General features: G+C 49.0%; 8 protein-coding genes across 8 annotated transcripts; 6 read left to right on the top strand and 2 right to left on the bottom strand.

Moving 5' to 3' along the window:
* Positions 1–1,647: 1,647 nt before the first annotated feature.
* On the top strand, positions 1,648–5,839 carry ANOM_006083 (SKI complex RNA helicase subunit SKI2; the record flags this gene model as incomplete). The annotated part of the gene is made up of 6 exons (XM_015551340.1): positions 1,648–1,883; positions 1,963–4,474; positions 4,525–4,804; positions 4,860–5,047; positions 5,102–5,281; positions 5,339–5,839. 6 exons carry the CDS (start codon positions 1,648–1,650, stop codon positions 5,837–5,839), a joined length of 3,897 nt encoding a protein of 1,298 aa, XP_015406821.1.
* A 397-nt stretch (positions 5,840–6,236) lies between these two features.
* ANOM_006082 (putative nonsense-mediated mRNA decay protein (Nmd5)) lies at positions 6,237–10,015 on the top strand (the record flags this gene model as incomplete). The annotated part of the gene is made up of 8 exons (XM_015551339.1): positions 6,237–6,486; positions 6,554–6,632; positions 6,728–7,188; positions 7,255–7,439; positions 7,488–9,352; positions 9,402–9,580; positions 9,637–9,754; positions 9,810–10,015. Coding segments are annotated over 8 exons (3,213 nt in total), but the record flags the coding sequence as incomplete, so codon positions are not given.
* A 1,030-nt stretch (positions 10,016–11,045) lies between these two features.
* On the top strand, positions 11,046–11,264 carry ANOM_006081 (uncharacterized protein; the record flags this gene model as incomplete). Its single annotated transcript, XM_015551338.1, has 1 exon — positions 11,046–11,264. The coding sequence occupies one exon, from the start codon at positions 11,046–11,048 to the stop codon at positions 11,262–11,264; it is 219 nt and encodes a 72-aa protein (XP_015406819.1).
* Positions 11,265–11,777: 513 nt separating this feature from the next.
* On the bottom strand, positions 11,778–13,026 carry vip1 (putative actin cytoskeleton protein (VIP1); the record flags this gene model as incomplete). The annotated part of the gene is made up of 4 exons (XM_015551337.1): positions 12,701–13,026; positions 12,559–12,645; positions 12,205–12,458; positions 11,778–12,151 (listed from the first exon to the last, which is right to left on the bottom strand). Exons 1-4 carry the CDS (start codon positions 12,781–12,783, stop codon positions 11,778–11,780), a joined length of 798 nt encoding a protein of 265 aa, XP_015406820.1. The 5' UTR covers positions 12,784–13,026.
* Positions 13,027–13,252: 226 nt separating this feature from the next.
* On the bottom strand, positions 13,253–14,397 carry ANOM_006079 (uncharacterized protein; the record flags this gene model as incomplete). Its single annotated transcript, XM_015551336.1, has 3 exons — positions 14,109–14,397; positions 13,981–14,054; positions 13,253–13,924 (listed from the first exon to the last, which is right to left on the bottom strand). Exons 1-3 carry the CDS (start codon positions 14,320–14,322, stop codon positions 13,253–13,255), a joined length of 960 nt encoding a protein of 319 aa, XP_015406830.1. The 5' UTR covers positions 14,323–14,397.
* Positions 14,398–15,391: 994 nt separating this feature from the next.
* On the top strand, positions 15,392–16,990 carry ANOM_006078 (uncharacterized protein; the record flags this gene model as incomplete). Its single annotated transcript, XM_015551335.1, has 1 exon — positions 15,392–16,990. One exon carries the CDS (start codon positions 15,392–15,394, stop codon positions 16,988–16,990), a length of 1,599 nt encoding a protein of 532 aa, XP_015406829.1.
* Positions 16,991–17,362: 372 nt separating this feature from the next.
* On the top strand, positions 17,363–22,185 carry ANOM_006077 (carbamoyl-phosphate synthase (glutamine-hydrolyzing) CPA2; the record flags this gene model as incomplete). Its single annotated transcript, XM_015551334.1, has 4 exons — positions 17,363–17,365; positions 18,058–18,457; positions 18,630–21,685; positions 21,748–22,185. The coding sequence occupies 4 exons, from the start codon at positions 17,363–17,365 to the stop codon at positions 21,853–21,855; spliced, it is 3,567 nt and encodes a 1,188-aa protein (XP_015406818.1). The 3' UTR covers positions 21,856–22,185.
* A 250-nt stretch (positions 22,186–22,435) lies between these two features.
* Positions 22,436–24,057, top strand: ANOM_006076 (S-adenosylmethionine-dependent methyltransferase; the record flags this gene model as incomplete). The annotated part of the gene is made up of 3 exons (XM_015551333.1): positions 22,436–22,699; positions 22,755–23,054; positions 23,125–24,057. 3 exons carry the CDS (start codon positions 22,436–22,438, stop codon positions 24,055–24,057), a joined length of 1,497 nt encoding a protein of 498 aa, XP_015406817.1.
* Between the last annotated feature and the right edge of the window lie 296 nt (positions 24,058–24,353).

Raw genomic sequence — 24,353 nt, 5'->3', positions numbered from 1 at the left:
AAAGGGATAAGGCCGCTGAGTCGTCAACGTGGAAGTAGAGGAGTGGTACGAACGCAATCGGAGAATGGTATGCCGAGTTATTCGTATGAGAATGTTTCAAACAGTTGGGTAGGAAGCGATAGCTCGATGTAGTTAAGCTTGAGCTCTCAGCCTAAGTAGTAAGAGATCACCGCTCTTACTTGATAACCTTGTACTCCAGTGCGATCATGACTTTCGGCGGGAGTCATGGGCGGATGACGTAAGACTTGACACAAAGGCTTTTGGCGGTCGATCCGGGGAATGCGGTCGACAGCGTCAAGTCCGGACTCGGAGTCCAAGCATTCCCTTCTACTAAAGGAGCTTTTTTTTTATCTTTGAATTGTTTAGTTCGATTTGAATTTGGACGCACGCGGTAGTCGAGGTAAATTTCTTTTTCTTTTTCTATTTGTGGTCTTTTTTGTCTTCTTTTCTATCCTAATGGTTAAATACAAAGAACGACACAAGAATACTAGTACTAAATTCTTACAACTTTCTTTGATTTGCAAAGTATGGAGTAATATTGACTGCACATGATCAACTACCTAAATCTACTAGCACTAGTAGCTAGGTGTTGCTGCCTCAGGTTGAGGTAATATCATGATCCTTCACCTATACGAGGCTTCTATAGTTCGTTCTGGATTTTTGATAGTACCCATGCTGGTTGATTCAGAGTACTCTTAGTAGATCTGCTATTGCTTCGCCTACACATTCTGTTCGACTTAGCTCTCCCTGTGAACACTATTTAGCTACTTGATCATATTCCACCAAGTTGTTAGTAAGATGATCTTGAGATCTCATGCATGCTTAATAAGCTCGCCGATGTGGACTTGAGTACATTTACGGTTACCTCCGTATTTCTTTCTGCCAAGTAGAGCTAATATCGTATGTTTTCCATCTTCATCCTCAGGGATGTGTAACAGGGTTAGGGACGGGTAGAACAATACCATTCTTTCAGCTACTGTTTGGGTGGCTCTGGTTGTATACGTGCCGTGCCGTATTGCCATGCATGTCAAGGTTAGCTTTTAGTTAGAAAGAATATCTCCCTCTGAAATATCTAGATACAATGCTACTGCGTAGCCAATCTGTTGGACAAATTGGAGAAATTTTTAAAATTGCATAGAGGTGGGCATTAAAATCCACTTACTGAGTAGGCCTGTCCGACTTACTGTATGTACCCCACTATGGAGGAGAAAAGGAAAAAAAAGAAAATCCAAAATTGACCAACAAAAAATTGCCAGCAAATACTAAAAGAGGGTAGCAAGGGTTTTGTACCCATTTTATACTAAATATGTCTACCAGATCGATATGTAGTCCGAAGAGTAGACATGGGTTTGGCCTAAAATCCATTAATGTCCCCACACGACGTCAGCGTTTGTGTGTTCCGCCGCTAAACACCGCCAACGAATGAGGTACCTTTCTTTCTTCGCACCTCAACCTGTGAATGCTTGAACATTCTTGGTAAATATTGCAGGCACCGGTGACAGTACGTTGCTCCACTACAATAGCAGCTACTTACAACCAATTTGTGCCTAACGCAATATTTAAACGATTGTTGGGAACCAATACGGTCCAGAACTTACCAGCTCCTCAGATAGGCATTTCTGGGACAGTCACTTCTACCGTCCCCCAATGGCGCAAACAGAAGCTCTCGCTGCGACTCTCGCTGAGCTTAACCTGAGTGCACAGGGTCTTAGCGGGTCAGCTTTTGATGAGCGACTTGCAGAAGAACAAAGTGGCCAATATCAGAATCGGGGTCCTCGGCCAAGAGCCCGCCAAAATGCCGAAGATCTTATTAAAGAGCTCGAGGCCGACTTCCTTACGCCATCATCTCAATTTAGCCCCGAGTGGCTGAATCGTTTACAAAGGTTTGAGACACCACTTGCCATATGTCATCTTTTGTTCGATGTCCCACCCTGGCCCTTCCGTCCGCTGACAGTTCTGCAGACGATGGGATGTGTCGACAGACTACAAGGATCTTTTTGAGGTCGCACCGACCCAAACACGAACTATTGTTCGTTTCGACCGTGAAGGCCTAGAAGGGCGTGTTACTGGCTACCATGAAGTTACGGTTCCTGCCACCAGTGCAAATGCAAAGAACTCAACATCTCTGCTTCGTCGACCAGCTGGTCGCGCAGATTTCGTTAGGGGCGCCGCTGGGTTCTTTCCCTTCGCGCCAGGTGGACTTGATGGTGTTGAGGCTATCGCTGAATTGGAATCTGAAGCCCAGGCAACAGATAGCTCGAGACCAGGTGGCAAGCAATCTGGCCTTGACCGGATCATTAACTTCGGCGCTGAGGGTGGCCTCCTAGAAGTCGCTCCAGGGTTCAGTCGTGGCCTCAAATTCGAGGTAGCAAAATCCAAAGAAGCTGCTGAAAATGATCAAGAAGTCGAACATGTCCTCCAGCAGGAGGAAGCTGATCTCCCAGTTGAAAAGGACGACACGGCTTCAGATGTTGGAGGAGTGAAGATTGAAGACGACGAGCTGAGCGGAGATGAGGAGGATATAGATTCATTACTGCCGGTTGAGTTCCCCGCACTGGAACCCCGTGCTCCTCTGTTATCAGCTGTCCAGAAGAAGGGTGGCAGGGAATGGGCTCACGTTGTGGATGTTAACAAAGATATTCCCAATTTCAGCGAGCTTGTGCCGGATATGGCTAGGGAATGGCCCTTTGAACTGGACACTTTCCAGAAAGAGGCTGTCTACCATTTGGAGAGCGGTGATTCCGTCTTTGTCGCAGCGCATACGTCAGCTGGAAAGACAGTTGTTGCTGAATATGCTATTGCTTTGGCTGCCAAGCATATGACCAAGGCTATCTATACATCGCCCATCAAGGCTCTCAGTAATCAGAAGTTTAGGGATTTTAGGACTACATTTGACGATGTTGGTATCCTTACAGGTGATGTCCAGATCAATCCAGAGGCAAGCTGCCTGATCATGACCACTGAAATCCTCCGAAGTATGCTTTACCGTGGAGCAGATCTGATTAGAGATGTCGAGTTTGTGATCTTTGATGAGGTACATTATGTCAATGATCTCGAAAGAGGTGTCGTTTGGGAAGAAGTGATCATCATGCTTCCTGAACATGTCACACTGATTCTCCTATCTGCTACGGTCCCTAACACCTATGAATTTGCCTCTTGGGTTGGTCGCACGAAGAAGAAGGATATCTATGTTATTTCGACTGCGAAGCGACCTGTTCCACTCGAGCATTACTTGTGGGCTGGTAAAGATAAGTTCAAAATCGTGGACTCAAATAAGCGGTTCCTCGAAGGCGGTTGGAAAGAAGCAGATAACATTATCTCTGGCAGAGATAAGATCAAAGCTCAAAAAGCTGCTGAGGCTCAGGCTCAGTCCCAAGCTCAGAGAGGTGGCCAGCAGGGAAGAGGGCGCGGCCAAGCTCCTGGCAGAGGGGGCCCTCGCGGCAATTCGCAGCGTGGAGGTGCCCAACGCGGAGGTGGTGCTCAGCGTGGTAGAGGGCAGCCAGCTAACAGGGGTACCGGGAACATTGCTCGTACAGGAAGAGGTGGTGGACGGACAACAGCTGCCCAGGATAAGACTGTCTGGGTACAACTTGTCCAACATCTCCGCAAAGAAAATCTGCTCCCTGGTTGTATTTTCGTGTTCTCCAAGAAAAGATGCGAGGAGAATGCCGATTCACTCTCAAACCAGGATTTCTGTAATGCATCGGAAAAAAGTCTTACCCATATGTTTATCGAAAAGTCACTTACCCGCCTGAAGCCCGAAGATAGGACGCTCCCACAGATACTTCGTCTTCGCGACTTGCTAAGCAGAGGAATTGCTGTTCATCATGGAGGTCTCTTGCCCATTATGAAAGAGATTGTTGAGATCCTGTTTGCAAAATCATTGGTTAAGGTTCTTTTCGCCACGGAGACGTTTGCTATGGGACTGAATCTGCCCACTCGTACAGTGGTTTTCTCGGGGTTCCGTAAACACGATGGTAAAGGCTTCAGGAACCTGCTACCGGGTGAATATACCCAGATGGCTGGCCGTGCTGGGCGAAGAGGCCTTGATACAGTCGGCTATGTGATCATTACTAGCACTGGTAAAGACGAAGCGCCTCCTGCCGGTGCTTTGAAGCAGATGATACTCGGTGAACCAACCAAGCTTCGATCCCAATTTAGGCTTACTTACAATATGATTCTGAACCTCTTGCGTGTTGAGGCTTTGAGGATTGAAGAGATGATCAAGCGCAGTTTTAGTGAAAATGCCACGCAGGCTTTGCTTCCAGAGCATGAGAAACAGGTTCAACTATCAGAAGCCAGCTTGGCTAAGATTAAGCGTGAACCGTGCGATATCTGCGACATCGATCTCGTGGCTTGTCATAATGCAGCCATGGAGTACGGAAAGCTAACAAGTGAGCTGTATGTTGGGTTGCTCGCCTCCCCTGTTGGGAAGCGTCTCTTTGTGCCCAAGCGGCTGGTGGTTTACAGAAAGGTACGTTGAGCATCTTAATCACCTGATCTTCATTTCTAAATTTTCCTCAGGATGGATATCGGACGGCTGGTATTGTTGTTCGGGAAGGGGTTGGAGGAGGGCCCACGCCCACCGTACAGATTCTCGAAATCGGCAAACTAGGCGGCAGGCGTCATCCAAGTGATATACTTCCCTTCCTTCCTAAATTCCGACATCTGTTCCAGACTCTACCAACCCGTGGAGCTGATATGACCTTAAAAGTTTGCAAGATACCACTCTCCGATCTGGAGTGTCTCACCAATACCATGGTGAAGTTGACTGGTCCAACATGGTATCTCAATATCAAGAAGGGTAAGTGGAAAATGGACATATGGCTACAAAAAGTGCTAACGAGCTGAAAACACAGAGGCCATTAAATATGCCGACAAAGAGCTGCATAAATACTGCGCATCGTGGATGAGCACCGCTTGGGACGAAATCGATTGGTCTCGAATCAAAGAGCTACAGGTGAGGGACATACTAGAAAAGCGACAGGCTCAGGCAACAATTGCCGAGTCCTGCAAATGCTTGCAATGCCCAGACTTCTTGAAACATGTAAGTGACCACTCTGTTTCCGAAAAGCGGATAACACATACTTACATCAAGCAGTTCGAGATGCAACACGATGAATGGCAAGTCAAAGAGAACATTTCGCAGCTGAAGCAATTGATGTCCGATCAAAATCTTCAGCTTTTGCCGGATTACGAACAACGTATCCAGGTACTGAGAGAACTAGGGTTCATAGATGAACAGTCTCGTGTACAGCTAAAAGGCAAGGTGGCATGTGAGGTAGGTTTGGTAACTCGATGAAGGAGGTCGTGGTCTTTTTACTAACAAATGGGCCAGATTCACTCAGCTGATGAGCTTGTCTTGACTGAATTGGTCCTCGAGAACGTCTTGGCTGAATACGAGCCTGAGGAGATCGTTGCACTTCTATCCGCCTTTGTCTTCCAGGAAAAGACCGAGAATGTTCCTACATTGACACCGCGCTTGGAAAAGGGCAAGGAAGCCATCGTTAAGATTTCGGAGAAGGTGAACGACTTCCAAATCCAATACCAGGTCATTCAGTCTAGTGAAGACAGCAATGACTTTGCCAGTCAACCACGATTTGGTCTGGCGGAAGTCGTCTACGAATGGGCTAAGGGAATGTCTTTCAACCGCATCACTGACCTCACCGATGTGATGGAAGGTACCATTGTACGAACCATTACTCGTCTGGACGAAACATGCCGGGAAGTGAAGAATGCGGCGAAGCTGGTTGGAGATCCATCATTATATACCAAAATGCAACAGGCACAGGAGCTGATCAAGAGGGATGTGATTTTTGCGGCGTCGTTGTATATGTAGTTAGACCAAGAGGTTCAACTAAGGTTCATCACCACGTGGGGTGTCAATCTTATTTTATTTTATTTATTTATATTTCTTTTTGCCTGTCTGTTTCTCTTTTTGAATTTCAGGTGCAAAAATGCCCTTTTTCTATCCTCATACAAAGAGGCATGTTACCTACTTCACCATAAAGACAGTCGAGAAAATTAATTGCATCCAGCCTTTCTGCCGGCAAAATCGATGGGAACCTTGGGCCCTTAAAGCTAGTCTGGGAATTTTCCTTTCCTTTCCGGGGCAAAATGTTCAGGAGCAGCAAAAAATTCTCTTACCGCGCGTGGCGGCGAGCCTCTGATTAGCTGCCATAGGCGCGGGGCCGGCACCGCTTGAAAATCCACGAGAAAACCAAACCAAACCCAACAAACCCAATGTGCACTTTTGCACTTTCTTACTACAACATCTCCCCGCGACATAACTCTCTCGGCCCCTTTCCCTCTAACGGGCCTCTTACTACGTGACGGGGCACTTCTGATTCGGAATACGATTTCTGTTTGCTGGGGGTTTGCTGCTGTTGGTGCGATATGGATGTTACAGCTCTTCGGGACCGCATACAGTCAACGCTCGACCCAAATGCGGATAATCGCCGTCAGGCTGAGATAGATTTAAAATATGTATGTGGAATACTTTTGGATGGATTTGATTCTGGCCTATACTCATACCACTATCCGACTATCGTAGGCCGAGACACAGCCCGGCTTTATAAATGCGCTTTTGGATATTTTGCAAGGGGAACAAAATAATGCCGTCCAACTGTCGGGTACGTTTTTGTCAGCCGGATTTTTTCCCCTCCCCTTCGCCCTTGCTTCATATGATCTATGAAGTACAATCTAACACAAAAATGGTTTTCTGTAGCCGGTGTTTACCTGAAGAACCGAATTACTCGTGGCTGGTCTTCCGTCGAAGAAAACCCACAGCGCACACCGATTCCAGAGGGGGAGAAACCGGGCTTCCGTGAAAGGTTGATCCCGGCCTTGGTATCAACGCCCCCGAACGTTCGCGCACAGCTTGTCCCACTTCTCCAAAAGATCCTCCAGCATGACTTCCCCGAGCAGTGGCCGGGTTTCTTGGATATCACCCTCCAGTTGTTAGGCACCAACGATGCAAGCTCGGTCTATGCTGGCCTGCAGTGTCTGCTGGCCATCTGCCGTGTGTATAGATTCAAGGCTGGTGAGAAGAGGGAGGAGTTTGATAAGATTGTCGAGCATACGTTCCCTCAGCTACTTAACATCGGCTTGAAGCTTGTCGATGAAGAAAGTTTGGAGGCTGCTGAAATGCTCCGAATTGTCGTCAAGTCCTACAAACATGCCATCTATGTGGGTGAACCAGACTTCGAAAACGAAAATATGAACATTGGATCGGAGCTGACTGAGGATGTATAGTTCGAGCTCTCGCCGTTCCTGCAAACACACCAAGCGACTGTCGACTGGTGCACACTGTTCCTCAGAGTTATCGCCAAGGATCCTCCTGCAAACTCCATGTTGGAATCTAAGGAAGAGAGGGAGCTCAACCACTGGTGGAAATGTAAGAAGTGGTCCTACGCTAACTTGAACCGTCTCTTTATCAGGTGAGTATTCTGCGTCATGAGAGATTTAGCACTGCCTAACTTTCATAGATACGGAAACCCCACTACAATGACCAAGTCGAGCACGCCTGATTATACCCAGTACGCCAAGAACTTCATCGCCACTTTCGCCCCGGAAATTCTGAAGGGATATCTGCAGGAAATCGATAAGTGGGTTTCCAAGGGCCAGTGGCTTAGCAACCCTGCCCTCGCCTACACTTTGGTCTATATGGAAGAATGTGTCAAGCCGAAGGCGATGTGGGACCACCTCAAGCCACACATGGACAACTTGATCGCTCATTTTATCTTCCCCATCCTTTGCCAATCCGACGAAGACATCGAATTGTTCCAGACCGACCCCTCCGAGTATCTCCACCGTAAGCTAAACTACTACGAGGAGGTGTCCGCGCCTGATGTTGCAGCAACGAACTTCCTTGTTGCTCTCACGAAGAACCGCAAGAAACAGACATTTTCGATCCTTACGTTCGTCAACGGCGTCGTCAGCAAGTACGAGGCTGCTCCGGATGACCAGAAGCTTCCCAGGGAGAAAGAAGGCGCTCTGCGGATGATTGGTTCGTTGGCTTCAGTGATCCTTGGCAAGAAGAGCCCTATTGCGGATCAGGTTGAATACTTCTTTGTCCGTCACGTCTTCCCTGAATTCCGCAGTCCCCACGGTTTCCTCAGAGCTCGCGCATGCGACACTTTGGAGAAGTTTGAACAGCTCGACTTCCAGGATCCCAACAACCTTATGATCATCTATCGCAATATCCTTGAATCGATGACTGATCCTGAACTTCCTGTAAGGGTTGAAGCGGCCCTTGCTTTGCAACCCCTCATCCGCCACGATATTATCCGCACTTCGATGCAGCAGAACATTCCTCAGATCATGCAGCAGCTTCTCAAACTCGCCAATGAGGTCGATGTGGATGCCTTGGCCAATGTTATGGAAGATTTCGTTGAAGTGTTCTCTGCTGAGCTCACTCCATTCGCTGTGGCGTTGAGTGAGCAGCTCCGTGACACATACATGCGTATTGTTGGTGAACTTTTGGAAAGAAATGCCGCGAAGGGCGATGATGAATATGGCGACTTCTTGGATGATAAAAGTATCACTGCCCTGGGTGTCTTACAAACTATTGGAACCCTCATTCTCACTCTGGAGAGCACCCCTGATGTCTTACTGCACCTTGAAACTATCCTCATGCCTGTGATCAGCATCACACTTGAGAATAAGCTATACGACCTCTACAACGAAATCTTTGAGATTATCGACAGTTGCACCTTCGCATCTAAGTCCATCTCGCCCACTATGTGGCAAGCATTCGAGCTTATTCACAAGACCTTCAAAGCGGGTGCGGAATTGTACCTAGAGGACATGCTGCCCGCACTTGACAATTATGTCGCATATGGCTCTCAGATGATGGTTCAGAACCCAGCATACCTGGCGGCTGTTGTTAGTATGGTCGAAGACATCTTCCGCGATGAGAAGGTTGGCGGTGTGGACCGGATCTGCGGTTGCAAGCTAGCAGAGACTGTGATGTTGAACCTGCGTGGCGGCATTGACCAATACATTCCTCTATTCATTGAGTTGCCTATGCGCGTGCTCGACGCTGAAGAGGCAAAGACTAAGTCCTACCGCATCCATCTCATCGAGATGGTGATTAACGCTATCTACTATAACCCTCTTCTCAGTCTTCAAGTTCTGGAGGCTAAGGGCTGGACGAACAAGTTCTTCAGCGCCTGGTTCTCCAACATCGACAACTTCCGCAGAGTTCATGACAAGAAGCTCTCCATTGCAGCAATTACCTCGCTTCTGACATTGAACGCTGGTGATGTTCCCGCGAGCGTGCAGCAAGGCTGGCCTAGGTTGCTTCAGGGAGTGACCAGACTTTTCCAGACACTACCTGCTGCGCTTAAGAGTATGTTGCTTCCCCTACCTCGTTGAGATATCAAACTTACCCTATACAGGCCGCGAAGATGCAACTAAAGAGTCAGACTTTGCCTTCGACGACGAGGATGACGAAGGTGATGAGGACAACGACTGGGATGGAGAGATTGAGTGGACCGACCAAGATGAGACTGAGGGTGGCCCTGAGGGCGATGTTCAAGATGAGAGTGCCGCATACCTTGATTTCTTGAATAAAGAGGTGAGCTATCTCATGCGCTAACGCGGTTGAATCTCATTGACTGACTGGATACTTAGGCCCAGAAGTTCGGCTCCTTTGCGGATGATGATGAGGATGATTTGGACGAAGAAAGCCTACTCGAGACGCCATTGGATAAGGTCGAGCCGTATGGCCTGTTCAAGCACGTCTTCCTGGGTATGTATCATCCATATTCCAGGCTTCGAAACGCCTTTAGCTAACTGTGTTGCAGGTCTTCAGCAGGAACAGCCGCAGCTCTATGAGAACTTGACGAAGATCTTGACTGCGGAGGAGCAGCAAGTGCTGCAGCTGTCTTCCATGAAGCCGACGCCAAGGCTTTGGCTGCTGCCAATGCGGAAGCTGCTGCGGCGGGGATCCAGACCAACGGAAATTAGAAATATAAAAGAACTAAAAGAAGCCAGCAGGTCGACGAAATGAACCAGTTGACTTCTGTTGGATGCCGATGACGATATAAAAGATGCTAATCCAGTTTTGAATGTCTGTTTTGGAGCAGCTTTCACCTTTTGAAATATCTCAGGTCGCCGGTCTAGTGGAGCGACAGGCTGGATACGCTATAACGCCTTTTTCTTTTGTTTCTTTTGTTGTTTAGATCATTTCCTTTTTCTTGACGCAATCACTACGGCTGTCTTTGGTTGTCGTTTCCTCCGAATGTCCCCAAAAGTCTTCTCTTCACTATTCCTCATTCCAATTGTACTCCACGCATTCACAAACACTGATATCCCCAATTAATTCTGTCAGTTGACCGATGCCCACATTCAGATGACCAAAATCATCCAAATTCATGCTCGGGGGATGATCCAAGACAGTCAGTCTTAAAGAAAGAAATATCAACACGAACCGGAAATCATCTCCGGACCGGATTCAATACTTTATTCGATTCTCGCATGTTACATAGATCACGTGGTATGATAAGCAAACAGAACAAACAACATGACGTATGACGCCATCGCAATCTCCATCCAGACATGAACCAGGTAAACATAGGTTGATATTGCACAACCTTCTTTGAGTTCATGGCCTGGATCTCATGTAGTACGCCTTTCACGGTGTAAAACGTTCTGCCAAATGGCGAAACTCAGGGCCATCGAGGATATTGTCCCTCGAAATCAGATACCCAACTTGCAACACCGGTGTACACTAACATTCAAACCCAGTAGAACCAGATAACCAGATACCACCAGACAGACGTCATCATGATGATACAACAATTATGGCATCATGGAGCCCAGACCCTATAGACAGGTACTTAAACACCAAATCCTCACTTCCCAGCTCGGTCCTTCCAGCCAACAATTCCCCCATTCATCTTACCGACCTAACATCCAAAATCCAGGCACAGTATGCAACCCCCTTTCCACCCCCAAATGTCCACAAAATCTAACCTTACAACCTTTCTAGAATACCTCCACATAAAACTTCCTCTCTTCTTTACAATCAAACGTTAAAAATGTCCGCCCCCAACGCCGGCCGCCAGTCCCCTCCCCCCGAGCGCCAAACTGGCGCCCAGCAACAGGACCCCGTTGCTTCAGGACACACCCAGCATGGCATCCATGGTGATTCCAAGGGAGCCTCCGAGGACACTAAGTTCCATGGACTCAGTAGTAACCCGAAACATCCTTTGGAGGATATTGAGGCGAAGAAGTTTGCGAAGGGGCCGGGGAATTAATAGACTGGTTGACCTTTCGTTTTGAATGGGGTTTATCATGTGTGATGTTGTTTACATATTTGTAATTTTCATGACTGGGTTACTTTTACAGTGAATATATTGAATAACTGTGTTAGAAAGAGCTGTTTCTTTACCTTCTTCCTTTGATTTTCTTTTCTCTATTTGGTTGTGTGTGTGCATGTCTGTTTTCAACTTTTAAATCTGGTTCCATTGAAAGGGGCATAAGGTACTCAATTTATTGTACTTCTGCCACATAAGTTTAATCTGTACTATGTCTACTTTGCTGTGCTTTGTAGGCCTTGCATGAATCGTTATTTCTGTAGATCATTGCATTGGCGTTCTGCAGCTGGGTACTAAGCGCAGTGGTATTCGAAGAAGAACTGATTAGGGTAGTAGCTATTTGACAAAAGCCTGTTCCAGACAGCCTGTTCAAAAACGCACACCAGAATACAGGAGACAACAGCAGAACAAATCAGAAAGCATCCCAGTTTAAATTCAGTACATCGTAATTCATTATGCCTTAGGTTCGGCAGGAGCCGCGGTTCCAGCGGGCTGGCTCACCGCAGGAGCAGGTTCAGCGGGGGCAGTTGGGGCAGCAGGAGCCGCAGGAGCCGCAGCTGCGGGGACGGCACCAGAGGCCTCTGCACCGCCGGCAGCCGGCACCTCACCCTCATGAGTAGTCTTACCACTCTTCAGGTCCGCCAAGCGCCTGGCCTCAGTGTGGATGTCTCGCACCTGCTTATCGGTCTGGGCGTAGAAATCGCGAAGCTTTTGACCCGAGGGTGTGCCAAGAGCTTTTTCGAAGTATGAGTGGAGACCATGCCAACCAGTGGCAGCCTTGTCACTCAGCTTGTAGCTTTCATCAATTCCTCTGGCGCGGTCCGTGGCTTTGTACTTCTGATCAAAGTTGCTCAGAGCGAGGTAAAGCGGCTGGAGAAACCGTGCTTCTGGTCGAGGGCAATAGCCTTCTGGATTGCGTTGTCGCTCAGTACATAGCCGTGAGCAAGGTACTCGGCGAAAATTCGGGACTTGGGCTTGTCTTCCTGCGCGATTTCATGGTGGTTCTCATCCCTAGCCTCTCCTGCACTGGCTGCCTGGGAACCGGCGATGTCGTCGAGAGTCTGGGCAGCCTGGACGTGCACTGCAGAACCTCCCAGCTGGGTCTGATCCAGAAGCAAGGCAGTCTTGGCAGCTCTAAAGCCATAGTCAGCGTAATTCATTCAAGGTCATTATCTTTCAAAGCTCGCATCGGTGGACTATAAGAGTCAACGATTGAGTGCGGGGTAAGACTTACGCTTCTTTCTCGAAAGTCACTGTGGCGGACTTGGGAGCATCTGGCTCACCAGAGACGGGGGTCACGGAGATGGAGGTAATCTTGCCACTATAGAATGGTCAGCCCCGTCGAAGGCCTGGAGACATAAGGAGTGTGCTCTTACCAGAAGCTAAAGAAGTCCTGGACTTCCTTCTCGGAAGTGTTGGACGCGATGCCCGAGACATGGACTGTGCTGCGCTCAGACATGGTGATGATGAAATGTGGTTTTAGGTGGAAGATATATCAGGATCGGTATATCAAGAGGGGTACAATTGAAATAATCGAGAGGTATGAAATAATTGCCCAGGGGAGAGCAATTCAGGAGTATTTATTTTGGCGCAGCAGTCGAGCCACAGATGACGTGTGGGAGAGGGGCACGTTGCACAGCCACAGTGGGGAGTCGTCATCAACATGTGACGGCGAGTAACTATGATGTGGATGGCTGGTGCTAGAAGGCAGAAGTATTTTCCGGGAAAAAGAAAAAAAAGACCAAAAAAGTAGTATGGCTATTTTTGAATAGCGGTCGGCGGGTAATAGCAAATTGAGTAGAAGGAAAGGTGCGAGTGAAAGCGAGTAGACTAAGCACTTATCGAAAACCATTACCTGTTCCTGGATCCATCTAGGACCTCCTCCCTATCTAAATAGATAATCACCCAACAAAGGTCTCTTCACTGCCTCAATTGGTGCCATCCCCTGTTTTTACAGAGGTTTTATCCAATGCATCTGTAATAGCCGTAATGGATCCGGGTATTACTTGAGCTGTCGCATCCGGCTCCCGTTCACGATGTTTTCGAAGAACGAGCTCGAGATCTCGAACACGCCGCCGGAGTCCTTCATTTTCCCGTTTGAGTATCTCCAATTCCCCTCGTTGCCGTGCTATCTCATCCGGGCGGGATATGGAAGTAGTTCGGGACCGTTGCTGAGAGAGCGAGTTACGATGGGGGTACGGGTACGGTCCGGACACATAATTCGAGAATTGGTCACTTTGTGACTGCTGTGCTGATGCAGGAGACAGTGGCAGCGTTCCTTCTGACTGTCGTGAAGAGGTAAACGATGGCTCTCGACTCCGACCCGGACGGGCAGACGACAAAGGAACATCTCGCGATGGAGTGATCGCAGCACCGCTTCCTGCTCTTGAGCCCTGGACGGCTGGGATGTATGAGGAGCTCAAGCTTGACGAGGAACGGTGGCGTCGTGATGCAGTGGGATGCGTTGAGGAAGCTAAGTAGGAGGAAGCCTGCAGGGTATCTGACGGGTCGTTGAGGGTGGTAGATGTTGAGGAAGTTGTCGATGCTACCGAGGCTGTTTGTTGTCGTAGGAGGGACAGCTCTCTTGATAGACGATTAACCTTTGAGCTCAAATCAGTACAGATATGCGACTTTATGGGCTGCGAAAAATAAATACCATTGCCTCTTGTTCTTGTTCAAGCATGGAGTGGATGTCGGACGGCGTAAGAGGCTTTGGATGTCTCAGTGGACCTTGATGTAGTTCAGCTGGAGTGTTCCAATCTAAAGAGAAAAAGGGCAGCTTACCGGACGCCGATCTTACGCTGCCATGATCATTGCCTCCAGGCCCAGAACTCCCTGTATATACAACCGGCGCAAGCGGTAGAGCAGGAGGACTCATTACTTGCGACGGACGTCGAGAAGAGATGGCCGACGGTGTAGTGACTGGTTGCATCGCCGTTGCAGCTCGAGGCCGTGATCTTGGAGTAGAAATGGACACGGAGGCCAAGTCTGGTGCCATTTTTCAAAGGATTGTGATGGATCACGAAATTGGGAGGGATAGAAAGAGGACAAGAAAGTTGAACGATGAATTCATTCAGGTAGAAGCGAAGGGGGTAGATATTACCCTTTCAAAAAGAAAAGAGCAAATAGACTGACTATATATGAAAGTTGACGACCAGAGAAATCCCCTCCCCCCTTGATTGGGATTCCAAAGGGTCAAAGCATACCAAACCCCAGGACCACTCTTAGGACTACAGAAGAAAAAATTCCCAGCCAAATACCTTAGTAACAGTGTACATGCATGAGACATATCAACAATGCAACGTCGAGCTCTGGCAATGTTTTCCGCCTGTCTGATGATGGAAGAAGCGCCAGTTCTCGATTCTTGGTCGGGTAAGAGTTAGTAGTCTTTCTATAATTCTCCTCCGGAACCGAAGCTTTACTTAATCACTCATTGGCACGAAACAATGAAACGACAAGGGTTAAGGATCCTTGAAACCGTAGCCCGAAGATCCGAACCATAGTACAATTATTGATTTTGGTTGGTTGCCAAAATCCACTAACCTTTGTTTACAGTCAATTATCTCCATAGAAGAGGGGTACGGTGGTACCGGGGTCTATTTTCGTGAGGATGACCTTACTGCTAATATTAGACAACCCCAGTGGGTGATTCTCAAAGTCGTTGATGTATATATTTTTTGTCTGCCTTTTCCTTTCTCGAGCATATTGAAACCAACCGCACATCTGCGAGGCGAGAAGGCTTCTTAATTTAGAACAATTCGCCTCACACCGTATCGCTCCACAACCCCATATAATTCGATAAATCTATACGACGTAAGTACGAATGTGTACGGTCATTCTGTATGCAGCAAACACCCCAAACCTTGGCCATCAATCACGTGAATCTCTGAATCGTGGGCATTGGCTTACCTAATATCGAGGGGGATCCATCAAACAAACAAGAGAAACAAACAACTTGAATCCGGGGTACTAGATATCATATCAGAGGACTGTCAACAGGAATTGATTTCCACCTCGACGTTTCAGATTTGGCGCTGGACCTCCACCGCCCATACCGACTCCCGTCCATGGCCCATCCTAATGACGACTCCGCTATCCCTGCGCACATTCCTGCCTTCGCAAAACCGCTTGCTCCTTACATCAAAAGTCGCCAGGAAGCCCTACGCATCCGACAAGTCCTAACCTCCTACCTCCGGTCACAAATTACGTTTGCCGATGATAACCCCGATCATCCAAATATTCATGCCCGATCTCATCTCTCGTTATGCGTACCTCAAGATGCTGTTGTCGATGTCAAGCGTATCCCGTCAGAATTGACGGGATTAAGAAAGGAATACCTCCAAGCATTACAGGCAAATGTGAATGCAAGGAAGGAGTACCGTTCGGTGTCTGAGAGGTATACTTCCAGAATGCCCCAGAGTCAACCTAATGGTGGCGTCGACACACATCCCGTTGATCCCAACTCAGAACTCCAAGCCTATCTTGAACTGCTCCGCAACCGTCGCCAACATGCGAAGCTCCAAGTTTTTCAGCATTATCTGGAAGAGCTTAAAAAACGAGATATAATGAAACCGGAGGACTTCGATAGTGTAGGATGTCGCAGCCAACAGCCTGCCCTGCCGCCAGATTTGGAAGAAGGTCAAAATGGATGCACCCCCGAGGATGGAATCGAAGGCTTGATGCATAATCTTGAAAGGGCCGTGGTACGCGCGAGGAACCAGCTAGAGAGAGAAAAGAGACTACTTGAAGAGCTGAAGGCGCAGCACGAGACCGAGGTTGGTTCTGACAACGATGGTATTGCCTCTGGCGCGAAGGCCACTGCACTACAGCGAACCCGAGATGTCTTGGTACAATGGGTCGAGGAAAAGCTGGTGAGTGTTGGGAATAATGATGATGATCTTGTGCAGGAATTGCCTCCCGAGGAAATCGAGAAGTCGGCTCGTTTGCTGGAAGACCAGAAAGCACAGATCGCAGAACAGTATGCCGCCTACGTTGATGCTCGCAAGCGTCTTCTTGATGCAGCCTCTAGGGCGTGCCAACCCATCGGTACCAGCTCTGTGAAACCTGAAAGTCGCCCTACAGAGAAACGAAAATCTACTTCCGAGGAAACGCCCACCTTAGAGCCAGTGGATGTCCTATCTTTCGCCGATGAACAACTCCTCCCACTTTCAAAATGCCAACGGGCACTAGCTCTACAGAAATTCCAGCTGACTGGAATTCTCGCAAAAGAAAAATCCACGACTCTGCGCATCCTGAATCGGCTGAGTGATGAAAGTCGCCTTCTTCCGGAATACCCTATGCCAGCTCGACAACCACGATTTAAACATGCGGCTGCGGCTATAAACGCCCGTCATGCCGGTACGCCAGTGGAGCCAGTTAAACCAGATGAGGTTATTGCACTAGCTGAAGCATGGGCCTTTGCATCGGAAGCGGCAGGGACGAGTGAGCGGGAAAATGTGGAACGCAGCCTGGAAGAAGGTATCGAAACCGCCCAAGAAGCAGAGCAGGTGTTGCAAGAAGTCTATGATATAGTGAACCAGGATCTAGAGGAGGCGTTACGGAACAAGGTGGATGAAGATGAGGTAGAGTCACCCAGGTCGCGCGCGAGACCGAGGGCTAAAGGACCATGGATTAAGCTTGATGGACAAATAGGAGTTACGGACTGATAGAGCCATTAGATGGAACAACCTAAGCTAGTCACAACCCTGAACTAAGATAGTACATCTTATCTTGTCAAAGAAATCATGATTCGATGGGAAATAATCGTAGGGGTGGACTTCTGGCAATGTATGCCAACATTGGTTCCAAGAGATAACGTGGGGACTCCGAATGCCGGTGTTCCCGTGCTTAGCTGCCATTAGCGCGGTAGCGAGCGCCCTGTACGGAGTAGCGGAGACACCAATTCAACTGATAGAATCCTGCAAAGAGGGCTGATCTGCAATTTAGTCAAAAAATTTTTCTGTGCGAGGATTGACAGCCATTGGCCATGGTTTTCAGAGCCATTGAGGGGAGGATTTGGCTGGTCAACCAAGCCATTGATGGTAAGGGTCAATTGCAATGGGTCATGATAAATTATAATCTCCAATATCTCAGACGGCATTATGAGTTATCATTATTCAAGATCCAGCGTCCCCATACCCGGTTCTCCATAGTAGGCCATTGACTCATACAACTAGGCGGAAAGGAGTTAGCGCCGTCAGGAACTAGAGTGTCTAGTGTCCTTTGCAGCTCTGGTCTTTATGATCTCCTGCACTTACCGCAGCCCTAGGATGGACCGCTGATTGGTGGCAGTATCAGGCGGTGGCTCTTCCGCATCCCGATGGGGAAAAGAGACAGAGAAAAAAGACAAAAAAGCTGCTGGCTCCGCACACCGGAGCTCTTATCGGCCTGGAGGTTGGGGCATTTTCGCGTTTTCGGGGGTTCCATGTCGTCTATCCTGGTTTCTTGGTGTCTCCAGAAGTGCTCACTGGACTGCATTGACTCATCGCCCAACCAAGACCTTTTTAACCTTTCTTTTCCGCCTTCCATCTTTTCTTTTAACTTCTTCCCTCTGACTACTCTATTTTCTCCCCCAACTCCCTGGCCATTCATCCCGTTCTGTCTTTAGTCCTCCCCTGTTGACTGGGTGTGTGGCATAAAGTGGGACAACAGGGTGCCAAAAGGCAGACTCATATAGACCAACGGCAGTAGAGTCCATACGTCGTCTTGGATATTTCCGGGAATTGACTCTTAGATTCCCCTTTCCCTTCCCATACTAGCGCCGTGCGCAATGGTTCTCTCTACTCGTTGCGGGCAGGCCACGGCCTCCCTCCTGCGTCAGCGCTGTCTGGCTGAATCTCGCCGATCCACACTTGCTCTGCGCCCATTTTCCTCCCAGACTACTGCCCATTCGGCGGCATCAAGTCTCCGGTTGCAGCAGAAGACTCCTTCGCCATGGAGACCACAGCAACTTCGCTCCTTCTCGAGTGCTATCACCCGCCTGGCCTCGGAGTCGACAAATGCTCCCTCCGCTGAAAGCTACCTTGCCAGCGGCATCGTAAAGCCAGGTCGCAATCTGGTCGATGTGAAGAAGGTCCTTGTGATTGGTAGCGGTGGTCTGAGTATCGGACAGGCTGGAGAGTTTGATTATTCCGGTAAGTCATAGAGTCTAGTACATATATATTATCCGAAACGGCCTCGACTGTTGTCTATTCATTGCACCAATTGAATGATCTCTGCATTCGTGCGAGTAACTATTAAACCATGGCACGGTTGGAATGTTATACCTTAATACCGGCAACTAACGTTGGTTTTCGAACATTATAGGCTCCCAGGCTCTGAAGGCTCTTAAGGAAGCTGGAGTGCAGTCCGTTTTGATCAATCCTAACATCGCAACGATCCAAACCGATCACAAGCTCGCAGATGAAGTTTACTACCTTCCAGTTACTCCTGAATATGTCACATACGTCATTGAGAGGGAAAGACCGGACGCTATCTTCCTTTCCTTCGGTGGACAGACCGCTCTGAACCTGGGTGTGCAGATGAACCGCATGGGTATCTTCGAACGCTATGGTGTGAGGGTTCTGGGAACGAGCATCAAGACCCTGGAGACTAGTGAGGACCGTGATCTTTTCGCCAAGGCACTGAACGAGATCAACATTCCCATTGCCGAGTCCATCGCTGTCAACACTGTTGATGAGGCTTTGAAGGCTGCCGAGGAAGTTGGCTACCCCATCATCGTTCGTTCCGCATATGCTCTTGGTGGTTTGGGTTCTGGATTTGCCAACAACCCCGAGGAGTTGAGGAACCTGGCATCCCGCTCTTTGACCCTTGCTCCTCAGATTTTGGTCGAGAAGTCCCTCCGAGGCTGGAAGGAGGTCGAATATGAAGTTGTGCGTGATGCTGACAACAACTGTATCACTGTTTGCAACATGGAGAACTTCGACCCCCTGGGTATCCATACTGGTGACAGTATTGTCGTTGCTCCCAGTCAGACTTTGTCTGACGAGGAGTATCACATGCTTCGTACGGCTGCCATTAAGATCGTCCGCCACTTGGGTGTTGTTGGTGAATGTAACGTGCAGTATGCCTTGCAACCTGATGGCTTGGACTACCGTGTGATCGAGGTCAACGCTCGTCTCTCGCGTTCTTCCGCCTTGGCATCTAAGGCTACCGGTTACCCTCTTGCCTACACCGCTGCGAAGATCGGTCTGGGCCATACTCTGCCCGAGCTTCCCAACGCTGTGACGAAGACCACTACCGCGAACTTCGAGCCTAGTTTGGACTACATTGTTACCAAGATCCCCCGGTGGGACTTGAGCAAGTTCCAGCATGTCAACCGGGATATTGGAAGCGCTATGAAGTCGGTTGGTGAGGTCATGGCCATTGGTCGTACTTTCGAAGAATCTTTCCAGAAGGCTATCCGTCAGGTTGACCCTCAGTACCTTGGTTTCCAGGGTGACAAGTTCGAGAACTTGGACGATGTCTTGAAGAACCCTACCGATCGCCGTTGGTTGGCTGTCGGCCAGGCTATGCTCCACGAGAACTACTCGGTGGATAAGGTTCATGAACTGACCAAGATTGACAAGTGGTTCCTCTACAAGCTTCAGAACCTCGTTGACTGCCAGAATGAGATTAAGGAAATTGGCAGCCTCTTCGGCATCCAGAAGGAGACCATGCTCAAGGCGAAGAAGCTTGGTTTCTCTGACAAGCAGATCTCCCTCCTTGTCGGAGCGTCCGAGGACGATGTCCGTGCTCGCAGAAAGAGCTTCGGTATCACCCCATGGGTTAAGAAGATCGATACTCTTGCTGCTGAGTTCCCCGCAGACACTAACTACCTATACACTACCTATAACGCTACTTCCCATGATGTCACTTTCGATGACCATGGTATTATCATCTTGGGAAGCGGTGTCTACCGTATTGGAAGCTCTGTCGAGTTCGACTGGTGTGCAGTTAACGCCACCCTTTCTCTCAGGAACATGGGCAAGAAGACCGTTATGATCAACTACAACCCGGAGACCTACTCTACCGATTTCGACACTGCTGACAAGCTCTACTTCGAAGAACTCAGCTACGAGCGTGTCATGGATATCTACGAACTTGAGACTGCCAGTGGTGTCGTTGTGTCTGTCGGTGGCCAACTGCCACAGAACATTGCCCTTCGCCTGCAGGAGACCGGTGGCGCCCACGTTCTTGGTACTAACCCTGTTGATATTGACAAGGCTGAGGATCGTCACAAGTTCTCTTCGATCCTGGATAGCATTGGTGTCGACCAGCCTGCCTGGAAGGAACTCACCTCGGTTGCTGATGCAGAGCGTTTCGCCGAGTCTGTTGGCTATCCTGTCCTGGTCCGCCCCAGTTATGTCCTATCTGGTGCTGCCATGAACGTCATCTATAGCCAGGATGAGCTCAAGGAGAAGCTTCTTAATGCTAGCGCTGTTTCCCCTGACCACCCTGTCGTTATCACCAAGTTCATTGAAGGCGCCCAGGAAATTGATGTCGATGCTGTTGCTTCTAATGGTAAGCTCCTGTTGCATGCCGTCAGTGAGCACGTTGAGCCAGCTGGTGTTCACTCTGGTGATGCCACTCTTGTTCTTCCCCCAGCTTATCTCGATGAGTCGGTCATGGGCCGCGTCAAGGAGATAGCCGAGAAGGTTGCTAAGGCCTGGAACATCACTGGTCCTTTCAACATGCAGATTATCAAGGCCGACCAGGAAGGTGCCCAGCCTGAGCTGAAGGTCATTGAGTGCAACCTGCGTGCTTCCCGTTCCTTCCCCTTCGTCAGCAAGGTTCTGGGCACCAACTTCATCGATACTGCCACCAAGGCCCTTGTTGGCCGTGACGTTCCCGAGCCTGTAGACCCCATGGCCGAGAAGCGTGACTACGTCGCTACCAAGGTCCCTCAGTTCAGCTGGACTCGTCTTGCTGGTGCTGACCCCTTCCTTGGCGTCGAGATGTCCAGTACTGGTGAGATTGCTTGTTTCGGTAAGGACTTGGTTGACGCCTACTGGGCATCCCTCCAGTCCACCATGAACTTCCGTGTCCCCGAGCCCGGTGAGGGTATCCTTCTTGGTGGTGACATCAAGAACCCCGCTTTGGCCAAGATTGTTGAATATCTTCAGCCATTGGGCTACAATTTCTTTGCCGCTAGCCCCTCTGTTAAGGATCACATCGAATCCACTGCCAAGGAAAGTGTTTCCGTGCAGGTGATCGAGTTCCCTAAGAAAGACAAGCGTGCACTGCGCGAGGTCTTCGAGAAGTATAACATCCGTGGTACCTTTAACCTTGCTAAGACCCGTGGCAAGACCCTGCTTGATGAGGACTACGTCATGCGACGTAACGCCGTTGACTTCGGCGTTCCTCTGTTCATGGAGACCAAGGTATGTCAAACACACAACGTCTCTGCCTGCTTTTCATTGATGCTAATTATGTTCCTTTGCAGACTGCTCTCCTCTTTGCCCAGGCCATGAGCGAGAAGCTGCCCCGTGCCGAGGGTATTCCTTCTGAGGTCCGCAGCTGGTCTGAGTTCGCCGGCGGAAAGCTTCTGTAAATCAGCATTGCGATCTTATAACAAAAGTTTTTGTCAACTTAATAATCACCTGATGTTGTTATTTTTTTCAAGGCACGGAATAACCGTCTGGTTTGGCGTAGTGGAGAAGGCTCTACTCTACATTGATAGACTTTTTATTTGGCCTTGACAAGGCCACCTTTGACGGGAAAGGTGGCCATGCTCATGTACTTCGGTGGAACTTCTTGTTTCTCTTTGTTGTTGTTGTTACCCATTTATGATTCCTCCCAGTAGGCAGGCTTTGTGCTTGAGCGAGAAAAGCACCCGTGCGCCTCTTCTGAATTGATCGTTACGATTCACTTGTGTATAGTATTTCTGAACTATGTGATCAATACCTCTCTCCTCTGTACCGTGCCTTCTTGGTAGTCTTGTTGTATTGTCCCAATTGGGGAGTCGTTCAACGGTCCTCTAACATGAACTGACTAAGCATCGCGGGATTGCCCCAAGTTCACCTTTTAGCTGTGTCTACTATCTCAATCTGCTATGGGTCCAAAGGAGACAAGTATATATAGCAACTTAGTTGACTGTCTCCCAGACTATTGCTGAATAAGCCCAGAATATCATGTCTCTAGAAACCCTTCTCCCTTCTGTACACACTAAAGCTACACCAGGTCCAGCACCTGGTGGTTTGGGAAGAGGTCTTTTTGCTTCAAACACCATCAAAATTGGGGAGGATGTTTTGCATATTACCAGCCCTTTTGTAGCTGTGTTAGACACGCCGCGACTGAGTGACACATGTTCAGGATGCTTTGGGAACAAACCCGTCCACCATGGTGGTTCATTGAAAAACTGTACCGGATGCAAAGTGGTGAAGTATTGTGACAAGGTCTATACTCCAAGCTACACATTAATCCAACACCGGCCACTGACACACATACCAGGAATGCCAAAGGAAGGATTGGAAGTTTGCTCACGCACACGAGTGTGCAATTTTTAAGAATCTAAACCCTCGTATTTTGCCGAGCAATGCTCGGGCTCTTTTACGGATGATCGTGCGCAGTGAGCGTCAAAAGTACACCAACGAGGAACTCGAACTCTTCTCCCAACTCGAGACTCACATCTCAGAAATCCGTGACCAGAGCCCCGAGCAATGGGAGCGTATCGCCTTATCTTCAAAGGCCGTCAAGGCTTACTCCGGAACAGACATGAAGGAAGAAACGATATCCGCCTTCGGCGCCAAAGTGAGCAAGCCATCTCAGCCCCAGCTCTCACCGTACCTGTCCCCAAGCTGTTACTGACTTATCAACCAAGCTGGAATTAAACTCTTTCAACCTCACTAGCATTGTCTCTGACCGCATGGGCCTCTACCTACACCCCTACGCCGCCCTCATCAACCACAGCTGCAACTACAACGCTGCCGTCGGCTTCGACGGCGACAACCTCTACATCAAAGCCACCCGCCCCATCCAACAAGGCGAGCAAATCTTCATCTCCTACGTCGACGCCACAAACCCAGTCCGGCTCCGCCGCTCCGAACTCCGCGAGCGATACTACTTCGACTGCCAATGCGCCAAATGCGCAAAAGACCTCGTAGCGCCAGCACACAGCTTCCTGGGTCCAGAATCACAGTATGACCATTCCGCCATCGAAAGCGCAGAAACAGAAATCTACGAGCTTCTGGACGAATGCTCCTCAGCCGTGGCAACTGACCCCAAGAAAACGGCCGAGAGATTCCAATCATCCATTAAGCGCCTACGACAGATTGGCCCTTGGCCCGTTACCGAGCAGCCTCTCGTCTCGCTGAGAGATGAGTTGATTGCCTCGCTGCTGGCAGACCAGGATTTCAGCTCTGGGCTTGTTCAGGCTGCTGTGCGGTATCTGCGTGTGGATCCTGTTGTTTATGAGGATGAGCGGCATCCTGTTCGTCAGTTGCATGGGTATGTACTGGCAAGGGTGGCGGTTTTCCTGGATGATGGAGCGGATGGGGATGCTAGTTTGCTTAGGTTGGCAAATATGGAAACGGAGCCTATGCTGCTTGCTTGGTCTGTTTTGAGTCGGCTTGTGGAGCTGGAGGATGAGGCTTGTACGGTGCCGAGCTTTAAGCGGATTGTCAGGTTATTATTTAATCATGTGAATGAAAGGCTTGAGGGGGGTAAGGAACCGAAGGACAGGGGAGATGATATACGGAAGGAGTGGGAGAAGGTTGAGCTAATTGTCGATACGGTGCTTGAGAAAGAATGTTAATGTGGATCGGCTCTCTCGTGGGGAAGTTCTGTGCCTTTAGCTTGGGACCAGTTTGCTCCGGCATTAGCTTCGTAACTTAGGTGCCGGCATAAGTATTGGGTCCAAGCGCAGCTTGCATTAAATGCAGATATTGGGTGCTGGGTGGAAGTTGTATCGAATGGATATATGTCAAAATGTTGACTATATATGCCAAATGCAACCAAGACACCAGAGCTACGGCGGCCAAGACGTAACGAAAAAAAATTCATACGAGATACGAGTGATAACAATCTATGTGAAAGAAAAAGAAATCGTTA

Source organism: Aspergillus nomiae (assembly GCF_001204775.2).
Source record: "Aspergillus nomiae NRRL 13137 chromosome Unknown contig00137, whole genome shotgun sequence".
NCBI classification, from domain to species: domain Eukaryota; kingdom Fungi; phylum Ascomycota; class Eurotiomycetes; order Eurotiales; family Aspergillaceae; genus Aspergillus; species Aspergillus nomiae.
This window is presented reverse-complemented; position numbering and strand designations above follow the sequence as displayed.